Source organism: Peromyscus maniculatus, chromosome 4, assembly GCF_049852395.1.
Source record: "Peromyscus maniculatus bairdii isolate BWxNUB_F1_BW_parent chromosome 4, HU_Pman_BW_mat_3.1, whole genome shotgun sequence".
NCBI classification, from domain to species: Eukaryota; Metazoa; Chordata; class Mammalia; order Rodentia; family Cricetidae; genus Peromyscus; species Peromyscus maniculatus.
Genome location: NC_134855.1, coordinates 113,528,458 through 113,549,057, shown reverse-complemented (window position 1 = coordinate 113,549,057; position 20,600 = coordinate 113,528,458). Strand labels below are relative to the sequence as shown.

The window sequence follows — 20,600 nt, the reverse complement described above, 5'->3', positions numbered from 1 at the left end:
ACAACACATAAGGAAATAGGCATACTTATGCTTAGTACAACTTATTTAAGGACCTTGAATTTTGTGTTTCAAGTATTACATGTGTTCTAAAATATTCTTCTTTTGATCAGTTTTCAATCATTTCAAAATCCAAAACTCATTCTTTGTTCATAGGATACCCTGGAGTTGATTCTCTAGTAGACTTCCTATGATGATAGAAAAGATGCACCTTGGCACAGATCAGTACTGTAAGCATGAGCTACAGGGCTGTGGGGCATGAGAATAGAGATCACATGAAGGAAGAGGTTAATTTTAAATGCTATTTAATTGTAATTACATAAAGGTTGAATAGCTGGGCGTGGTTCATGTTTTATAATTCAGCTGAGTAAACTTCTTTCACATTAGCTTTAGAAAACATCCTCATCTCTGGCCTACAAACAATCCTTCTTTTTGCAGAGTGAGTCACATAGGTAGTGTTCTCACTGCAAAGACCATATCTGTATATACCCTTGCATGCACACTGTGGGTGAGATCACGAGTATGGATTGCATAGTGTGTGTGCTCAAGTACACATCCAATGCATAGTGCTCATGCATGAGTACACACAATGTAGTTCTTTGTATTTCATTCATCAAGCCTAGTGAAAAGTGTAATTATGAGAAGAAAAATGTTCCTTGATATGTGTTTTCTTTTCCTATTTATTATCCATGAAAGCACAATATAGGGTGATGAAAACTGTTATATGGTATGAAGTTCAATGTTTCTTTTGGTTTGCTCAGTTACTTATTTTTTAAAAAATCCTATCTTCTTTAGTCAACTTGCAGTAATGAATCTGCAAAAGTGATCCAAGAATTGATATGTTCTGAGCTATGTAATGTGATAATTTCTAACTAAATGATGATATACAATCCTAGGTCATTTCAGATTAAATCTCCATCCACAGGGAGCACTTCATGCTGAGCTCACAGGTAAAGGCCAGAGAAACTGATTAGTCCCACACAAAATCACTACCATTTAAATTGTTTTTGTAACAAGTATATTCAGCAAAACTATACACGACTATTTAGATGTCTCAAAGGCATGCCCAGCTTGCTGTATGCAACAGTGCTCTCAAGTCTTCCTCTCAAGAGTCTAAACTTGGTTGTCTTTGGCAGTTCTGTAGTCTGCTGATAGAGGCCAACATCCTCTCAACTCACATCCAGAAAGCCAGATAATTCTTTCCTTCCTTCCTTGACACCTTACAGCTAACTTGGTACAGGATCCTGACTCGTGTGCCCCTCTCTGTTGTCACAGTCCAGATTCATATGGCTAATGGCTCTTGTTGCATTAATAGAAGTGGATTAATCAATCTCTTAAAAGATTAAGAAGTGTGAATGGTTAAATGAACGTAAGTGGAGGCAGAGCTTTCTGTCCCATATGCCCATTATACCCGGCAGTAGCTTCCCAAATTAGCATTCAGAGGCTTATATTAATTATAGATGCTTGGCTGGTAGTGTAGGCTTATTACTAGCTAGCTATTACATTTAAAGTAACCCATATTTCTTCTTTATGCTTTGCCATGTGGTTCGTGGCTTGTTACCTCACTTTCTACATGCCTTGCTTCCTCTGCAGCTGGCTGGCATTTGAGGATTCTGCCTGCTGACTCCACCCTTCTTCATCTCCATCCTCAGTTTGATTGTACTACCTAACCTTATCTTGTCTCACCATTGGCCAAAACTGCCTTATTATCAAGCAATTTGAGCACCACACATTCACACTGTACAGAAGGACATCACACAGCAAATGAATACAAGGATCTTGAGAAAGCTTGAATGACTTTATGGTGGCACTTATGGGTAAGAGGTCATAGTACCAATGGCACCTACAAGCTCAAGCAGTCTACAGGAGGCTTCTACTCATACTGTCAACTAATGCACAGGTTTCGAGTTGCTTACTAACTGTTCCCAATTTACTTCTCCACTCCATTCCTTATCACTTTATCCCACACAGCCCACTTGTCCTTAGATATGTTCATCTTTCTGTGCTTCATTCATTAGTGTTCTCTGTATTCTTCTTGGGAACAAAGCTGTCATGAAATAAATGTTTGTAGCTATAATTTAGAGCCCCAATCCTTATTGTAATGGAGATCAGTTATTCTCCTCCCTCCCTCCTGCCCACCCACCCTCCCTCCTCCTTTCTTTCCCCCCACCCCCCCTCTCTCTCCCTACCTATCTATTTATTTATAGTGCTGTGGACTGAACTCAGTATCTTGTGCATGTCAGGCAAGCCAACCCCAGTCTTGAAAGCCAGTTCTGATGGCTGTATGACTATCCAATGCCCAGCTGGACACACACCTCCTTGTGTCTGTACTATTCTTTTTTGTGCCTTTGAGACTACATGTGGTTTCTATCACATACTTTTCCACATCCACTTTGCATAACGTCACTTTCCCTGGATTTGTGAGCATGCAATAAAGTATATATTAGTAAAGTGTATATTAATGAACTGGGTCCATTCAGATTTTGGCATCCAAAAAAATATAAGACAAAGAAATTATAGGCAGCATTTAAATCTGTGCTGTGATGCCTTTGGTTTGATTTTGAAAGTATTATTCTGGAAATAGGTACTATCCTGAGATCTTTGCTTGGTATGTGAAGAGTCAGGAAAAGAAACAGGATATTACAAATCGATCGGTGAGTGTTTCTTACCACAGCATTTTTAGGTCTCAGAATTTTTATTTCCTTCACATCTACTCAACATTTAGGAATTGAGATTTTTTTTTATTGAAAAGGCAGATGAGAGTAGGCATGGCATGCTGGTGTACTGCAAGTGCCATCTGCTGATGGAGCATTTGTCACCCTCTTTAGCATTTTTCATTATGTTGAAATGATTCATTGTAACTGTACATGGAAAGTGTAAGGCAACTCCCTCAGACCAAGCTGCTATCTTGTCAGAGGCCCTCTGAGCTCTTCAGAAGGCATGGAGGACATCAACCTCTTTGGCGGGCATCTCCAGCCTGCTGTCTGCTGCATGAGCTGTACGGTGACTGCACCTGCTCTCTGCCCCGAGATGGCCTAAGATTCTCTTGTTTTAGGGCTGGAACACAGTTATGCTGAATTCAGAGACTCTTTTGAGCAATGAAAGGGGCTTGGTCTTCTTTTTCTACTTTCTTTAATTTGTGGTGTACAGCAGTATGAAAGCACCACATCTATGTCTGTTCCATGTAATCTTCACAAAGGATCGCATCCCTTTGTCCTCCTCCCATGCTCCTGGCCTATAGTAGGTTCCCAACAAACTTTATGGAATGAGTTGATATTATTTTAGGCTAAATACTTATCAGTAAAGAGTTAACAATGTCAGTGACATGCTCCTTAAGTGCTTAAGTGTGCATTCCTGGTTCCCCGTGGCTTTGTCAGGTTTACAAGGAAACCCATCACTCACTTGCTAACTCAGACTTGACAAATGGGTTTAGTATCTTATTTTCCTGCTAGTTGGAATTGTATCCAGCAATCAGATTACTTATGCCATGTAATACAACCAATGCAATTTCATTAAAAAAAAAAACAACTCAGGTGCTGGATACTTTCATTAAGTATTAAACCACAGGCTATTTGCCCTGTAAATAGGTCACATATTGTGTTGAACGATCCTGATGTCATTTACTGTCCACCTACATACAACAACGTCAGATGGATAATAATATACCTCTAGAAAGAGACCTTGTGTCAAAGCATTGATGCATTAAGCACAGACCTCAGGATAGTACCTGCTCCCAGAATAACATTTTCAAAATCAAGCCAAAGACATCGCAGCACAGATTTAAATGCTGGTTATAATTTCTTTGCTAATATTTCCTTTGAATGCCATGATCTGAAAGGACCCAGCCTTTGCTATTTGTGACTTTCCACATTAGAAACATTTATTTGAGTTTTTGTATGTTTTTCTATTATCTCTAAATTATAGAAATTTTGTCTATACTAATACTAAATATGTTGATATAATATATAGTATATATCATAATATACTAATTAAGCTTTATGCATAACAAGAAAATATAAATAGATCCATGCCCAACACAACCTCATCAGTGTGGATTTTTTCATGTTGTGTTGGGCATGATCCAGTTAACAGTTTCTTCACATTGATGACCCACAGTTATGGTACTATGTATAGAAATGACCATTTCTTTGCTGATCTCCAATATCAACTCTGTGAAAACGAGTTTCACATGGTGTGCAAGTCTCTATTTGTAATTTATTTGTGTCAGTGTTTAACTTACCAAGATTCCATCAGTAACTTTAATGTCACAAAAAACATGATTTTTTCATTTTTATAAATGATACATTTTTAAAGCTTAAAGTTACCTTAAAGTTCAGGACTTCCTCAATAACTCTTAGATTTTTGCTTTCTCACACACATTTGGGAATCTACTTAGCATATTCTACAAGTGTTGAGCTAATTTTCCTGGCATTGTATTTCATATATAGATCAATTTGGATGAACTCCTTTTATGCTGTTGGCTCTTTGTGTTCATAAGAATGTTATGATTGGCCTTGTTTGGTGTTTGTTAATCATGTTCCTTTTTTCATAATTTTCAGTATTTTCTGCTAGAATTATTACTGAACATAACACATTTGCTAAAACATTATACAAATTAAAAGCTATTCTAGTTGCTTGCTGTTTATTCATGAAAATACAGTTGATTTGGGTATCTTTTCTGACATTCCAGATAGTTTCTAAGTGCTTATTAAAATAAGTTTTCTGTAGAATTTTGAACTGACATACATCATTTACAAAGTCTATTTTTTCTTCACTGAAAACCCAAATGGCATTCTTTTTGTTTGTCTTTCATTTCCTGCTGCATAGATAGGAAGGTCTGAAAGTAGAGACATTTGGGTCTATTGGGAATGCTTTCACGAGGTTTTCCTTGGATTAGTGCAGGTTTTATTTTTTATACATGCATGAACAAATCAGTAAAATTTCAAATTCTGTGTGATTACTCAAGTCTTATAATGTGATATCTTTTTTTCAGTTGCTTCATGTGTCAGTCGCCAAGAGAGTGTGTTGTTCTGCACAACAGCAGAATGTGTGTTGAACATTTTTAATGCAGGGATGGATGCACTAATGTGAATGTTGGTACTGCACATCTCTGTACACAATGACACAGACATGACATTTCAATTCTTCTATGTTCTTGGACAACTGGACATTCTTTCATTCTGTGGCACTCTTCATTTATTTTAGCCTAAATCTATTTTACTTGACATAGCATAGCTAAAGAGGGGTTCAGTTCATTTTTGTCTGATGTTTTTCTTTAGTTTTGATATGCAACTTTCCTAAGCCCTCAAACTCTAAACATGTCCTTGTTGAGCAAATTTAAAAAAAAAGTTCAGCTGACAGTCTTTAATATTGGTAAGTGGAACCTTGTGTGCATGTTGTAACTACTTATGCAGTGGGATTTGACTTCATCATCTCACTTCAAGTATTTTATTTCTCTCTGTCTCTGCTTATTCCTTCCTTTCTCTTCTGACTTTTGTTTTCTTGTGCTTTGTAATCTCATATTTTTCTGCTTTGCAATTTACAATGCCATAACTTTTTTATTCTTTCAGTGGTATTGGGAATTTCAATGCTCACAAGGGTGCAGGCCAATCAATCTTTACTCTCTTTCTGAGCAACACAGAGACTTAGGTTTTAATATTGACTTCTTTTGAATAAAGCATTGCTTCACATTTAATTTCTATTCTATAACCACACAAAACATCCTTATTTTCTTACACAGTCACTGTTTGTTTAGGTTTGTCTGCTAATTTACTTCCAGGATGTTACTGTTCAGTCTTCCCCTCTGCGGTTAGGTTATTTTTCCTTAGACTGTTTCCTTATTGAAGGTCTTATAGTAGTGAACTCAGATTCCCCATTGTTCCTATGGTTCATATCTTGCTTTATTTTTTTTTAATTCTTTTATTTTGGGTTTCTGAAATTTCAATAAGTCAGATCTGGATATGGATTTTTTTTAAATGTATTTTGTTTACAATTCTGATACTATGAGTTTGTGTCTTCCATGAATTCTAAAGACTAGGTATTCCAATCCTCTCCTGCTTTCATTCTCTTATCTCTTCTCAATCTGTTCTAACCCCTAGCCTTTCTACTGTATTTTTGCATGCCTTTGACATTCCTCTATATTATGATAATTTTAAAGATCTCTGGAAATGTACTAATTGTCACTCTGTGACTATAACTATGCATTGAATTTTTAAATAGAACTGTGTTTTGCATTTACGGGTAATCAATTTATTCCAAGTCTGCTTCCCCCTCATTTAAGTTCCTGACTCTTGTCAATCTCCCACACACCTGCTCACCATCTCTCATCATTCCTACAATCCCAGTCTGAGGCACTCAGTCTGCTGTCTGCTTCTGTGGTTCTTACTCAGGGACTGTCTTCTTGTGTAGTGTGGTCACTTAGGTGAGATAGTGTGTCCTGGAAGTTTATACATTCCCAGCAATTGTCTAACGTATGGTTTAAAGACCAATTCCTTTATAAACAAATGGATTAATTATACCAGCAGTTCTAAATGAGATACCTGCAGACCAAATACTGGGTTTGTAAAGTGGTAAGAATCCAGCTTCTGTGAGAAGCAGCCAGGAATCATGACCTCTCAGGGAAAACCCTCTTTCACTTTGTAGTAGTACATCATGCCTTGAAAACCATGTTTTCTTGAAATTCCTTATAATACAGTTTTTTTTTTTTTTAAATTGATGCATGGTCAGAGGCTATTGGCTCCTCGGGGTTCCAGTTTTAGGTGATCAGTCTTTTATTAGACACACCATGTTAGCTGCATTTCCTGTTCTTTCACTGTCCAAACACCTTAGCAAATACCTTCAGGAGGGAAGCCAGCTAATGCCTCTCCTGCTTGGTGGTGCTGCTTCCACTCAGAGGCAGCTCCACTGGACACCCTCACTTCTTTCCCTCGGCTGATGCGTGTAGACACATTTTAAGATGCACTTTGAGTTTTAACTCTCCGTTTCTCTTTCTAGATGTTTTCATGACCTAAATCATTTCCTGAAATGGTGGTTTAAGCACCATACAAAGTTAACTTTAGCTAGCATTCAGGTAGTTATGATTTTTTTGTATGAAAAAATGTACAAAATTAGTTCAAAACCTATGGTTAGATCGTATCAGCAACAGATGTGGAAATTTTATGCTGAGGGAAACATGTGACTTTAGGAGTACTTCAGTATCACTGTGATTCCACTAAGAACCAATCAAGCTTGAAGGGCTCATTAGCAGAAACACGATGCCATCAAGGAATCATAATGGTGCCTTTTAGGCTATATTGGAGTTTTGAAAAGCTAGAAATAGAAAGAGGGTACTTAAGAAGAAATGGATGCAGATGAACATCGAGATAAAAGTTTAGGATTTCCAGCAATCTCCCATTTTAAAGAAACTTTTACTAGTACTAGAGTCTTTACATTAAATTAAGAGCATTTTAACCCATTCAGAAAATGAATAGATACATTATTTTTGGAAAAACAAGCCAACAATTAATGCAGATAGAGAGCAATATAGCACCCATGATAACCTACTCCAAGCTTAGTTCCCTTCCCATGTTAACCATGTTTTAAGTTGGTAAATAAACACCTGACTTCTCTATTTATTCACATTCTTATCTATGCCTACACACCCACACACAAACATCCTTTGTTTTATATTTTGGTAACATTTATAGGTTGTATAGTATTTCTGCATGTCTGGACATGTTTTTAATCAACTCTCCTACTTGTCTGGCCACAGAACTCTCCAGTCAACCATTTCAGAAATTTGAAGATATGGCTTTGCTCTTCACACCTCCACATTATCTGCAGAGAAGCTGACCCCATGCTACCTTTCAATGCGTTGTCTACACTCTTCTTTTGGGAAATGTTTGGAAACCGTTCCTTGCTTGTGATGTTGTAGATTTTGTTGTTTGGGGATTTCACATGAATCATTTTTGCTGCTGCTGTTATTGAGTACTCCCTTTGGATCTAGATAATTATTCTGTAACTGGAGTTGTAGAGGCAATTCCCATCATATCTCAATGATATTTGTATCTTTCGGTGTCCCTCTTTGGGCAACCTTCCCTCTAAGCTCCTGGCCCTGGGCATGCAGCCACATACCGTCCTGTGACTGCCCATCCATTTGTTTTTTATCACAATTATTTAGTAATCTCCTGCACAAAATTGTCTCCTCTTTTTATTCTTTGACTGTTCTTCACTTCACTATCATTTTTAGAGAATCACTAACTATTACTTCTCAAAATCTATCCTATAGAAATATACAAGATTCCAGAAGAATATCTCTATAGGATATATGATGTGATTCTATATTTTATGTTTATTTTATAATATACATATATATATACACTATATATAATGTTTTATGTTTTTAAATAGAGCTATAGATATTATTGCTGTTATAGATAGAATTTTTATTTTTATTTAAATTATATCTATAAAGTAACTGAATTACTTTATATTATATATTTTCAGTGTTTTATGATGAACAGATTCATTTTAAATTGTCAAATATTTTTAGATCTTATTTCCCTTCATGCTGCACACTGTAACTCACAAGACAGGAATGTACTTGGGAAAAGAGAATGGCTGGGAATGGGGCTGTGGTCCAGACAAGAAGGCTGGAAGCTAGATAGCATGGCTGGCCTCACCACCCCATGAGTAGATCACTCTGGCCTCTTCCACTTCTGCTAAATCAAAGTACCAGTATGCTTAGGTCAAACTCTGAGCCTTTTTATTGTAGTTTTCTATTTTAGGATTGCAGCCCTAGTAACACCTCCTTTATCTCTCCTTCAGATGAATATAAATGAAAATTACCCTAGCCCATCAGCAAACTTTTATGTCAATAAGAGCACAGTGATCACTTAAATACCAGCTATGAGCAGAAGTTCAGTGGGGGAATGCTCTATTAAGGAAGAGAGGGTAAAGCTGAAGAAAGGCCACCACACACACACACACACACACACACACACACACACACACACACACACACACGAGTCAACCTTCTGTATTCATAGGATCTGCATTTATGGATTCAACCAATTATGGCATCATGGATCAGAAATGTTTGAAAGAGGGCTGGAGAGAAGGCTTAGTGGTTAAGAGCACTGGCTGCTCTTTCAGAGATCCTGAGTTCAATTCCCAGCAACTACATGGTGGCTCACAACAACCTCTAATGATATCTAATGCCCTCTTCTGGCATAAAAGTGTACATGCAGCTAGAGCACTCATACCTAAAATAAATAAATTTTTTTAAAAAAGAAATGTTTCAATGAAAAATTGGACTTATACTGACAGTGTATAAATGTTTGGTCTTGTTATTAGACTATAAATAATGACAATAACGCTTATCATCATTGCATTAGCATTGTATTAGGAATTAAAAGTGAGTTAGAAGTATGTGGAAGTATGGAAAGCTATGAGCAATTCTAAGCTAACATCATGTCCCTGTATATAAGATACATAAGCATCCATAGATTTTGGTACCTTTGGGTGGTCCTACAATTAGTTTCTCATGGATACTAAGGTACCAATACACATTCAAGTGTAACATTGTAGATGCATGAATAGATGGATTGTTGGATGGATGGAGAGCAACTTTTAAATTAACTGCCATTTATTATAAGCGATAAGAAAAACATAGTCTCTTCTAGTTGTTCATAAGTAAGAATTTTAATTACAAGAGTAGATATCCAGGTGTTGGAAGTTTTAATGTGTAGTTAAATTAGGCTTTCCAATTCACTTGGCTTTATTGCTTATGTAGAATGCCTCCGAAGGCCAAAATCCAGATGAGGACCAAAATGAAACACAGTTGTGGACACCACACATTATTTTTCATCCTGGGCTCTTGTAAAGTCTTACACAGCAGCTTTTGATCATGTTTGAATGTCACCAGTAAGATCTAAATACCACTTACAGATTCTAGATATGACAGTGATATGGGGTAAGCTGTGAACATCTGGGCAGAGTTTAAAGAAAAAAAAAAAACATGTCTAGAACTTCCAGCTGAACTTAAGGGTAAGCCAAACCAGGTAAGAGGGAGTATGTATGTATGGGCTGCGTGCAAAGCTTTGCTATGACTGGGCCCTGGCCGGGGCACACACTGTGTGTCTTCATCTCTCTAGAACATATCTACTGGAATATGACCACAAAAGGAGCTGTCAAGAGTCAATCCACCCTTTCTAATAGAAATATTTTATTTACTAATTTTTAAGATCTATCAACTACCTCCTAATGTTTCTTTTCTGCCGGATGAGTGGGTTGGTGTTTGTGTGTGCAATATTTTACTTTAGAGCAGATACTATTAGGCTAGTCTGAGTTTTAAGTATGAAACAGTTTTTAAACTATTCATGGAGAGGTGTATATCAGAGACATAGCATTTGCCTAGCATGCTCCTGGGTTCAATCCTGAGAACCACAAAACTAGAAAAAAAAAATCCAACTTCAGCTTAGCAGATTCAAGCCTTTGAGAGATGAAAGAGAATGGTTTTTCTACAAAAAAATGAGATTTTAAAAGCTTTTTTCTTAAAATACTGCCAAGCCTTTCTATGAAAGTACAAACACAGTAGAGAAAATTAAAAGAGAAAGCAATAAAAGGCTGGTGCTACCTAAGCCATATGCTTCTTGTTACCAAGGGACCCAGCGCCCATGAAGCTGTTTGTTATTCACTCCATTATAACCGTCTATCTATCACAGCAGGTGTTGGGGCACGAGAGGACACAGTGTTCAGGAAATCTGAAATTAGGTTAGAAATCTCCCAGGTGACCAATTCCCTTTCAATTGACTCAAGTAACTGGCTGCACCTAGCCCAGGCCCTGGGCTGCCTGCCTGTGAAATGGCTGTGATTTAAGTCTCAGCCAAGATGCCCCTAAAGCATACTCCCTACAGATGCAAGGACCACACATCCAGTGAAGGGACAAAGGTGTCCATCTCTTTTCTAACTGCTGAAGGAAATAGTTAATTTCCTTAATTGCTTGGAAATTCTGCTCCCCACAGAATTGGTTCCCTTGTTTCTTGTGTGAGTCAGTCTCTTGAGTTAAAAGCTGTCACCACCCTCCATCTATTTGCTTCCCCACATGGAGGGTAAGTCTATTACAGAACCCAGGGTATCTTTGAGGGAGAGCAGTGCTACACGCTCCGACCTGCAAAGCTTCTTTCTATGTCCTCTCAGGGCCCAGCACCCTACTACTGGCCTTCACTTCCCCATGGCCTGACATCAGGAAAGTGGTAGAACTCACTGTGTGAGTGAGCCCATGGTCTAGAAGAACTGACATTAGTCACCAAGCCGTCATCATGTCCTTTTTTGCTTGTTGCTAGGTTTCAAGTAGCCTATTTAGAATGTCATTTTCCATTACTGGGGCATTATAAAACTCCACTGCCCTCCTGAGACACATGGGATGTGGAGGGCTATGAGCCAGTCCAGATTTTTCCGGACTGTGGGCTAGAGAGGCATGCACAAAACTTTACCTCCTATTCTATTTTCTCCCTCCCCTTCGACTTCCAAGTCTGCAGTTGGAAGACCCAGGCTTTCCTCATTCTCTATCTCTTGTTCCTAGCTCCACTGTCTTCTCAAAGGTAGTAAAACTTGTCTCTCAGACCTGGCTTCTGGGCTGAAAGGCTCTAAAGGAATTCAGAGAAATCTCCTGCAGTTCTATGTATGTCCCATTATTGAGAATCTTCTCTTTTAGGAGCTGCATCTTTCCTTTGAAGAACTCCTCTTCAGGTGTAAAGCTACAGCTTAAGGTGGGAAAAATGAGTTCATTATATGCAAAATGCTTTCCCTCTACCATGAGGTGGAGTGGCTTCTAATGACTGAAACTAGAATTGGCACCCAATTGGGTAATAGATGATTCAGTATAGCAGCAGCCAGCAGCAGGTCATGTAGTCTACATTGTAGGAGATCATGGTATAAATATTATCACTAGAAGGCACTAAACAGTAGAAGCAAACAAGCCAGTGTTCAAATGGTGTCTTCAGGGGTGGTTCTCCTTATATTTCATGAGAGTTTGCTGTATACTCACTAAAATACTGCTGCTCATGGGGAGAAAAGCTCCCATCCTGAGAGTAGGTGACAAACCTTCTTTGGTCTTCTCTATGGCTATCATCTCCTTGAGTTCCTCATGTCAAATTACACTCAACTGTAAATGTACTTCCTAGCTTCTTGGAACTGGGTGTCCCTCTATTTCTTTTGTTTTCCCATTATTATTCTAGGACTTCCTTCAGTCCAAACTTTCAGAAGCATGTTAGATGAGCTGTCTTCCATTTCTTGCCTCCCCTTGATCCTACCAGTGTTATCTAGACTCCCATATCTACTTTCCACTGATTGCCTCAAAACAACAAAGTTATTGACAACCTCATAGTTACTGAAGCCAAGGGACAGTCTTTGGAGGCTATAGTATGAGTGAGTCACTCACATTTCCAGAGCAGGAATTTTGGCCCCAGTGTGAAAGATGAGATACTTGGGAGTGACAGATTGATGGATTAGTGGGTTATCACAGGGGTGGCTTTGTGACACAAGCCACCTACCTCTCTGGCAACTTGCTCCATCTTGCTATGTGAAGACTCTGCTACAGTATGTTACATCAAGACAGGCTCAGTGGGTACTCAGTAGAAGCTAGTGGTGCATTCTGTGATTTCCAGAAGTATCAGCTGAATAGATTATTTTCTGCATAAATGACCCACTCTTGGAGAGCACGTGGTAGCAACAGGAAGTATACAACAGCTTCCGACCCAGTGGGCAGTTCCCTTCATGCTGATGCACTGATTTTTACTATGGTTCCCCTGCTACTCTAGACTTTCCTCCCACCTTCTCGATGCCCCCGCCCCTTCTGCCTTTTCCTTCCTATTTTCCTTTTAGCAGATTTTTTTAATGTTCTCTCCTTCCCCCCTCCCAAACACATGAAGGATTTTATGTATCCTGACATATAAATTCAGGTAGATTTAGGATTCTCAGTCTCCCCTATCTCCAACAATGTCTTATATGTCCAAATCTCACATGGAGAAAGGATGAAAATGTTAAATCATTTAACAATTTCTGCTTGAACCCTGCCTCCTGGGACCTCACAATGTGTTGTAATGACACAGGAAACCATGAACAGGTCTCCACTCAGAAAACAGATGGACTGCAGAGTAAATCCAAAGAGCAGGCCCGAGATAAGGAAGCCAGTGCCGCCAATCATTCTTATGGAACTTTGAGCAAGTCACTTCAACTTCCAGTTCCTCACACTTTAGAGCCCCTGAGTGTGACTTAGCCTTCACTTCTTAAGAGGTTGAAGATGATCTCTTCCAAATGGAAACTCATTTTTCAAAGTCTGAACAACTCCTGACTTGCTTGAAGATGATGTAGAAGGGTGATATTAGAGAGATATGCTTCCCACAAGAAAGTCGTATTTTATCCCCAAACTGCTTCTTCCCCAGCATCCATTCAGCTTCACTTACTGCTACTTAAGACTTTTAGAAAGATTGAAAAAAAAAAAAACCCACACTCTGTGAAATGAACCAGGAAAGTGTTGGCTTGGCATCAGCCACGATTGTGTTGAGCCTCAGTGGTAGGGGGATCATTGATGTGATGGCTGGGGCAATTTTCAGGAGGAGACATTGCTGACTGGGTTACAGAACTGTTGTCAAGACTGGACTTACGTTTTAGGGGGCTCTTTTGTTCCCCCAAAATAGTACCTTCTGGCTACCTAGGAGAGGATTATTCAAAACAAAAGCCTCTCCCTGCTGTGGGAAGAGAAGAGCATAAAAGGTGATATAATTCAACAGGAAATCTTGTTTTGTTTATAATGAATGAGTGCTATGGTTTGAATATGATGTGTCCCCTGTGAAACTCTTGTTGCAATTTGACTCCATTATGAGATATTAAGAAGTAGCATAACGTGAGACATTTAATAGGAGATTAAGGCTCTGCCCTAATGAATGGTTTAATGTACTCATGTGATTAATGGATTGATGAGTTATCTTAAGAAAAAAAAAACAGGATTGCTATAAAAGCTTGTTCTTGTCTCTCACCATGTGAAGCATTTTGCTACCTTGGAACTCTGCCAACAAGAAAATCATCATCAAAATGTGGCCTCTGGACCTCTGATCAGAACCATGAGTGCCAGTAAACCTTTTAACAACTCATGTAGCCCATGTATTGTGTTATGAACCACAGAAATAGATTACGAGGGATACTAATCTTCCTACAGTGTCATGCTCCAACAGGAACGCTATACAAATACTAGAGAAACTCTGTGCCTGAAACCCATAGTTTGAGTCAGTGCTATGCTGGCATGTGTTCCACAAGAGGCTCTTTTAAAAAAATGCCCTATTCATAGAATTTAGTATTCTTCATGGTATAAGTTCTTATACAATGCCCAATTTTAAACAATCAAACAGATGACTTTGAATAATGGATTGTGGGAAAATACAGTTCTAACCACCATACAGACCCTACAAATATAAAAACATAAGATGATAATGTTGAGGGCTATTAAATAATGAAGAAGCGATGACTTTGGGTATTAGTTATCTTTTCTTTTAATTTATTTGTAAATTTATGAAATTAAAAATTTAGCAAAAGCCATATTTAACAACCAATACAAAGTCCTTGAAAAAATAGATAATTGACTCCAGTATGCCAGTGGTTTGTCCTTAAAGAATAAAAGAAATTAATATTAGCTTAATTAATACTTAATGCACTTGATGATGTTTATTAAACTAATAATAAGCATATTGGTTTAAGCTTTTTTTACACTTGTTGATGTTCTAGAATGGTGTGTTATTTATGGATACATGACTATAAAACAGTGACTAAAGTCATCAGACGCTAGAGAGGTGACAGTTTTCTGTAAACTTTGTGACTTGCATATGAACAATACATTTCCTTTTCTATGAAAAGCAAAGCACTGGGAAGACATTGGCTTATTGTCTTGTCTTCTAAATTGTGTGGTCTTGAATTTGCTTCCTGAAGCCCTGGTTTGCAGTGGGACTGTATTTGGGATGAAGAGAAATAGACAGTAGGGTCCATGCCCCATGTTTACACCAAAGCAAGGACGTATGAAGACACAGTGCACAGGCTCTCCCTGTAAGCTTGGAAGGGAAGCTGCACTGGAAACCTTGATCTTGGACTTACAGACCCTTCACCATGGAGAAAATAAATATCTTTTCTTTAAGTTCCCGTCTGTCGATTGTTATGGAAGCCTGAGCAGATGCATGAAACAAATAATGAGACCAGACATAGCTCCAGGACACTAATATGATGCTCCTATCTAAGGCTTTCCATAAAGCTGTGGGTATTACTTTCTGTCTGCTCCTCTGCTTCAAGCTTCAACTCAGTCCTCTGGGTCTCAGTTCAAACCTTGCCTCAGGTTTGGGTTTCCCAAGTAGCTACTTGCTCTTTCCCACTACAAAAAGCTTTTGTTTGTTTGTTTTGGCTTGTCTTGAACTTAAGGTGATTCTCCTGCCTCTGTCTTCCAAGTGCTGGGATGATACATAGAGATACCATGATGTCTATTTGCAAACATCTTTTTATAATAATTATCTTAGTGGGTTTTGTCAATGCAAATCTTTTGTAGGTAGGTGGCCCACACACTGGAAACCAGGCATGTAACTGTTAAATTAAAAACTTAATTAAATAAAGAATTCCATTGTATAAACTACATTTCACATAGTGAGGAGCCACCTGTGAGCAGTGGCTACTGCACTGACCACTCAGACATTAAAGTCCTCTGTCCTTGCAGAAAGTCCAACTGGACACTACACAGTGGTAGACAATCATCCATTGGACACAGGGCCGTCAGGTACCTTTCTATTTTCCCAGTTCAAAACTTAATGCCTGCTAGGTAATAGGCACCTATTAGTTGAATCAATAAAAGAAAACAATGGGCACTGTTCACCCAACTGTAGCATTGCAAAAGTACCCTAGATCCCACAAGCTCTACAACTAAGCATAGACACCTGAACTTTTTATTATCGATGAGTACAAAGCTAAAAACAAGCTATTTTCATTTTCTCCAGGATGGGAACACCAATATGCATCATTAAGATATAATTATAGACTCTATCTCTCTGTGGTTAGTAAGGAAGCACACTATCGATTCTAATTTATTTTTTCTAGGCCATCGGTGCTCCATTGCTCTATCAGTGACCTTATGGACTCATTAAATCTTTCAGTGTGATATTTATGCAACTGTTTAATGAGTCCTCCAACACCTCCAATTCTCTGAATCTCATGCCTATTATTTTAGTGGTAAATGTCTGCCTTTAATTAATCATATCCTTGACAGACTCAAAGGAGACCATACAAAGGTTACGGAACTTTCTGTTGGTGAAAGAATTGTTTTCACATTTAAAGATCTTCAAAGACACACACACCACAGTCCTTAGAGGTCCCTTTAAGGGTTTAGACACACTCACTCTCAGAGAAATCCCTTTATTTCTTACTTAAATCCTTCTTAATGTAGCCTGAAGCAGTTGTTTTGCCTCTGTTGCCAAAGAAAAAGAGCAGGGTGAGGGGTCATACATTCCAGAGAAGCCCCTTTTTGCTCTGTGAGTAACACTCAGATATAATCTAGAAGGAGATGGTTCTCTTTCAAGATAGTCTTTAGATTTCCCAGTATCCTCTGGGGTAAACTAGGGCATAATAAGTACAACTTCAAAGGATGTATGAAAGCCATCTGCTTAACAAATCAAACAAGACCCACAGCACAGCCTACACACTAGCCCCTCATACACACTGGCCCCTCCGTATTCACTAGTCACTAGTGAACTCTAGCCCCTGGTCCACTGCACCCCTTTTTACACCCTAGCTCTAGTACATAGTAGCCTCTTTCTGGGGTATTTCAGAAGAAAGCTTAACTAACAAGGATGCTTATAGGGGGCTGGGGACGTGGAAGACTTCACCAAGGAGGGATTAGGGACAGAAGAGAGTAAGATGCCAAGGGAGCCAAATCCATTTAGTCTACATGCATATGCTAAATGGTGAGTGGAGGATGGGGCCAAGGGCAGCCACTAAACTCCCAAACCTCAGTTTCTTCAAGTGTACAACACTGAGAACAAGAAGCCGGTACAAGTGATGTGGTCAGAAGGTGTGGACAATAGTGCACATGAGATAAACGCTATTTTAAAATTATTTTAATTAGGACAACTTTTAATACCTTTCTCTTGCCGCTAACTGACTTTTAATATGCCAACACATGGAGGAACTGTGTTTTCTGTTCTTTTGAGTTCCCTGTTGGCAAAGTCTAGAACACAATAGGCACTTAATAAATGCTTGTCATTAAGCTGTATTTTCCCAAGGTAATGCCTTCAGTATTTTTAGGAGTGGGTCACTCTACAGATCCTTAATTTTTTCAAAAATTCATTTTATTTTAATTATGTTTATGTACGTGTCTGTGTATGTGTGAGTGCAGGTGCCCTTGGGGTCCAGAAGAAAATGTCAAATTCCTTGGAGCTAGAGTTCAAGGCAAATGTGATCCTCTTGACATCATGGATGTTGGGAACTGAATGTGGGTCCTCTGCAAGAACAATAAGCTTTTAAACTGCTGAGACATCTCTCCTGGTCCCCCTAGGCTTATCTAATGATTCACATCTACACAAAAGAAGCAAACACTTACTTGAAAATTTGCTATACCATGATTTGTCACTACTAAAAATAGAAGTTATAAGGATTAGAAGTCTGGGCTACCTGTTCCGCTTCACCTATTGATTTCTAGCTAATAACAAAGAATATACTTTTTTCATCAGTGATGAAAGTGTACATTTACAATTTTAAAAACATGAACTTCAGCTATTGTAGACAATTACTCTCGGGACCCACCTTCTTCATGTCATAAACAGAAGAACTGTATGTACTACTAGCTTCAATTAATTTGCTCATTTTCAATTGCTATGTATAAATAGAAATGTTTAGTGAAAAATAAGAAACATTTTGGGAAAATTAAAATGGGAACAAAAATGACTCTATATACTGTTACATAAGAATGATTTGTATTTTTTAAACTATAAAATTCTATAATTAGTTTTTCTTTTCCTGGTTTAGCAGTGAGACCTATTTTTCATGAAAAGTGTGAGGTTAGTTTATTTTGACATCACCCCTTGTCTCTGAGCAGCTAAGGGGAGCAAACTAACAATGTGATTAAAGATTTTTGGGGGGAGTCCAGGTACTATGGGAATACTCTTTTAAAAGATGTACCATTTTGGTATTTTGGTTGTTTATCTGGTTGGTTGATTGTTTTGTTACTGTGTGCCAAGCAGGAAGCGCAGTTGTTATTCTGAAGGGAATAAAGTTGTAAATGGGGCCCCATCACAAGCCCAACAGAACACTAGGACAGAAAGGGACATTTAGAGTCTCTACGTATTGGTTTTGAAAAATCAAGCTCAAATCCCGTACGTATCCTTAGGGCCACTGTCATCTGCATCCTTTGAGAGACTCCAGAGTTCTACTCATTGCAGAGAACGCCTCACAAGGGCTCTCAAAACAGAGCCAGTGAGAGATGGCTCAGCTGGCGAAGAGACTGGCTGCTGAGGCAGGTTCAAGTTTGACCCCCGGGACCCACAGGGTGGAAGGAAAGAACCAGCTCCTGCAAACTATCCTCTGCCCTCTGCACATGTGCGGTGGTACCTCCCCTCCCTCCACAGACAGGTATAAACCACCAAGCAGCAATAAACCAACAAAAAAGACTTAACACTCAGAGCCCAAAAAGGAGGGTGTCTCCAACCTTCCCCTGTGGCTTCCTGTACAAGATGGAAATCAGTATACGCCAGCCTTCCTCTCCAGGAACGAGCTTTATCACAGGGTCACAGTCGTCGTTGATGAGATGATGTGGTCAGAAATCATGACTAGGCTGTAACTTTGCTCTCAAATATGCTCTTTTTCTCTCTCTCCCTATCTTCTTTCCCCTCCACCTTTCCCCCTCTCACTCACCAAGAGAAAAATAATGATATCAATGGGCCAAGCTTATGATTAGATAAAAACATAATTTAAGTATGGAGGCAGCTTACAGATTTTTCCATAGGCTTAAGACAGGATGTAGGAATGTTCTAGAACCCTGACAGTCACATCATGGTCACAGGAAATGTGAGTGTCTCTTCATTAAATGGGGGAACTGGTTAGAAGGACAGATTCTTCTACCCAAACAGACCTCTCGGATCAGGATGTGTACTCAAGAGGATGCCCAAACAGACCCCCTAAGATTTGGTCAGCAGTGAGCCAACACCACTGGCAAAGAGGGCATGCAGGGACTTACCTCCCTTCCTCAGCAAGGAGTTGTTTGCAACCATTTTTGGACATGTCTCTAAGCTGCATTACACCACAGGTCAACCAATATTTGAAGAAAAATATTTTCAGTTTCATTGTAGAACTCTATTTTTGTTACATCAGAAAAGCATCTTGCTATTAAAAACACTGTTCTATTTTAAAATACACTTTATTTTTTAATCTCTGAATTCCTTATCACAGTATCTTTACGGACTATAGTACAATATTTCAGTACAGCAGTGCAGGCACATGGCTTGTGTGAATCAGGATAAGGTGATTGGTATGTGTGGGTGTGTGTGAGAGAGTGAGTGAGCGGTAAAGAGAAAGACTGTGCGTGTGTGTGTGCACGCACACGTGTGCACACGAATGTATTGAACACATTCAGAATCCTCTCCACTAATTATTTCGCAGTATACAATAAGATGTTGTCAGCCATAATTAGCCAGGCTATTGTGTGGTAAAAAATTTGACTTTTTTTTTTTTTAATCACAAAGATGCCTCACGTCTCTTCCCAAATGCACACCCTCTGGAATGGCACAGACCCGTTTTCGGATTAGTGTAAGGAATGCAGTAAATTCTCACAACACAGCTGCGAGTGCAAGTCTCCTGTTCGAAGTTCAAACCTGCAGTCTGCTCCGGTCTCTAGCTGCTAACCCAGAATCTCTACCGCAGGGATCTAGTGTTCTCACTTCCGCAGAGTCAGGCTCATGGCGTGCCCTCTTAACTCTAAAGGCCATGTGATAATAAATTAACTGTGTTGAATTTTTAGAAGGCACACTATGATGGAGAGTAGACTGGGATACAAAGATTCCCTCAGAGACTCCCCTTTGGTTTAAAAAATAAAATGGGGCCATGTGAGGAAAAGTGGGCAGTGAGAGTCGCTGGAAAATACACTTCCACAGTGGGAAGAACAGATGAAGAGCAAGAAGGGGGAAAGAAAGATTAAAGTGGGAGCCAATGTGTAGATAGAAGCAAAGGGCAGGAGGAGGAAGAGGAGTGAAGAAGAGGGAGTTTGTGCCTGTCGCAAAGAATGCAAGGATGGAGGAATAAACAGCAGAGGAGGACGAGGCCACGGAAGGCATTCCAGATGTGCTGGAAATCCCACAGGAAATAGACGGGACCGTGGAGGAGGAGGAGGGTGAGGACCAAACAGGCAAGTCCGCACTGCCTGCGCAGGGGAAGGCCACACACCACCCTTCTCTCCAAAGGGCCCTCCCATCCAGTCCTACCTGGCTAGAAGGACGGTGCTCACCACTTGAGAGCTTGAGGGTTGGGGGGAGTAAAGTTGGGGGGAACAGAGGGATCCTCATGGCAAGTTTCCGACAAGACTGAGGAGGAGCCTTCCCCCTGTGTGG

At 39.3% G+C, this 20,600-nt stretch overlaps 1 protein-coding gene across 2 annotated transcripts in view; it reads right to left on the bottom strand.

The window, feature by feature from the left end:
- Positions 1–20,600, bottom strand: part of Plcb1 (phospholipase C beta 1) — a 695,339-nt gene that overhangs the window by 50,363 nt on the left and 624,376 nt on the right. Inside the window, exon 32 of one of the 2 annotated variants that reach the window (XM_006983966.4) lies at positions 20,475–20,592. The exons of the other annotated variant lie outside the window; for it this stretch is intronic. Within the exon in view, the coding sequence (XP_006984028.1) occupies positions 20,494–20,592 (99 nt within the window). The 3' untranslated portion in view covers positions 20,475–20,493. The remainder of the gene's footprint in view (positions 1–20,474; positions 20,593–20,600) is intronic. 2 annotated transcript variants of the gene reach the window in all.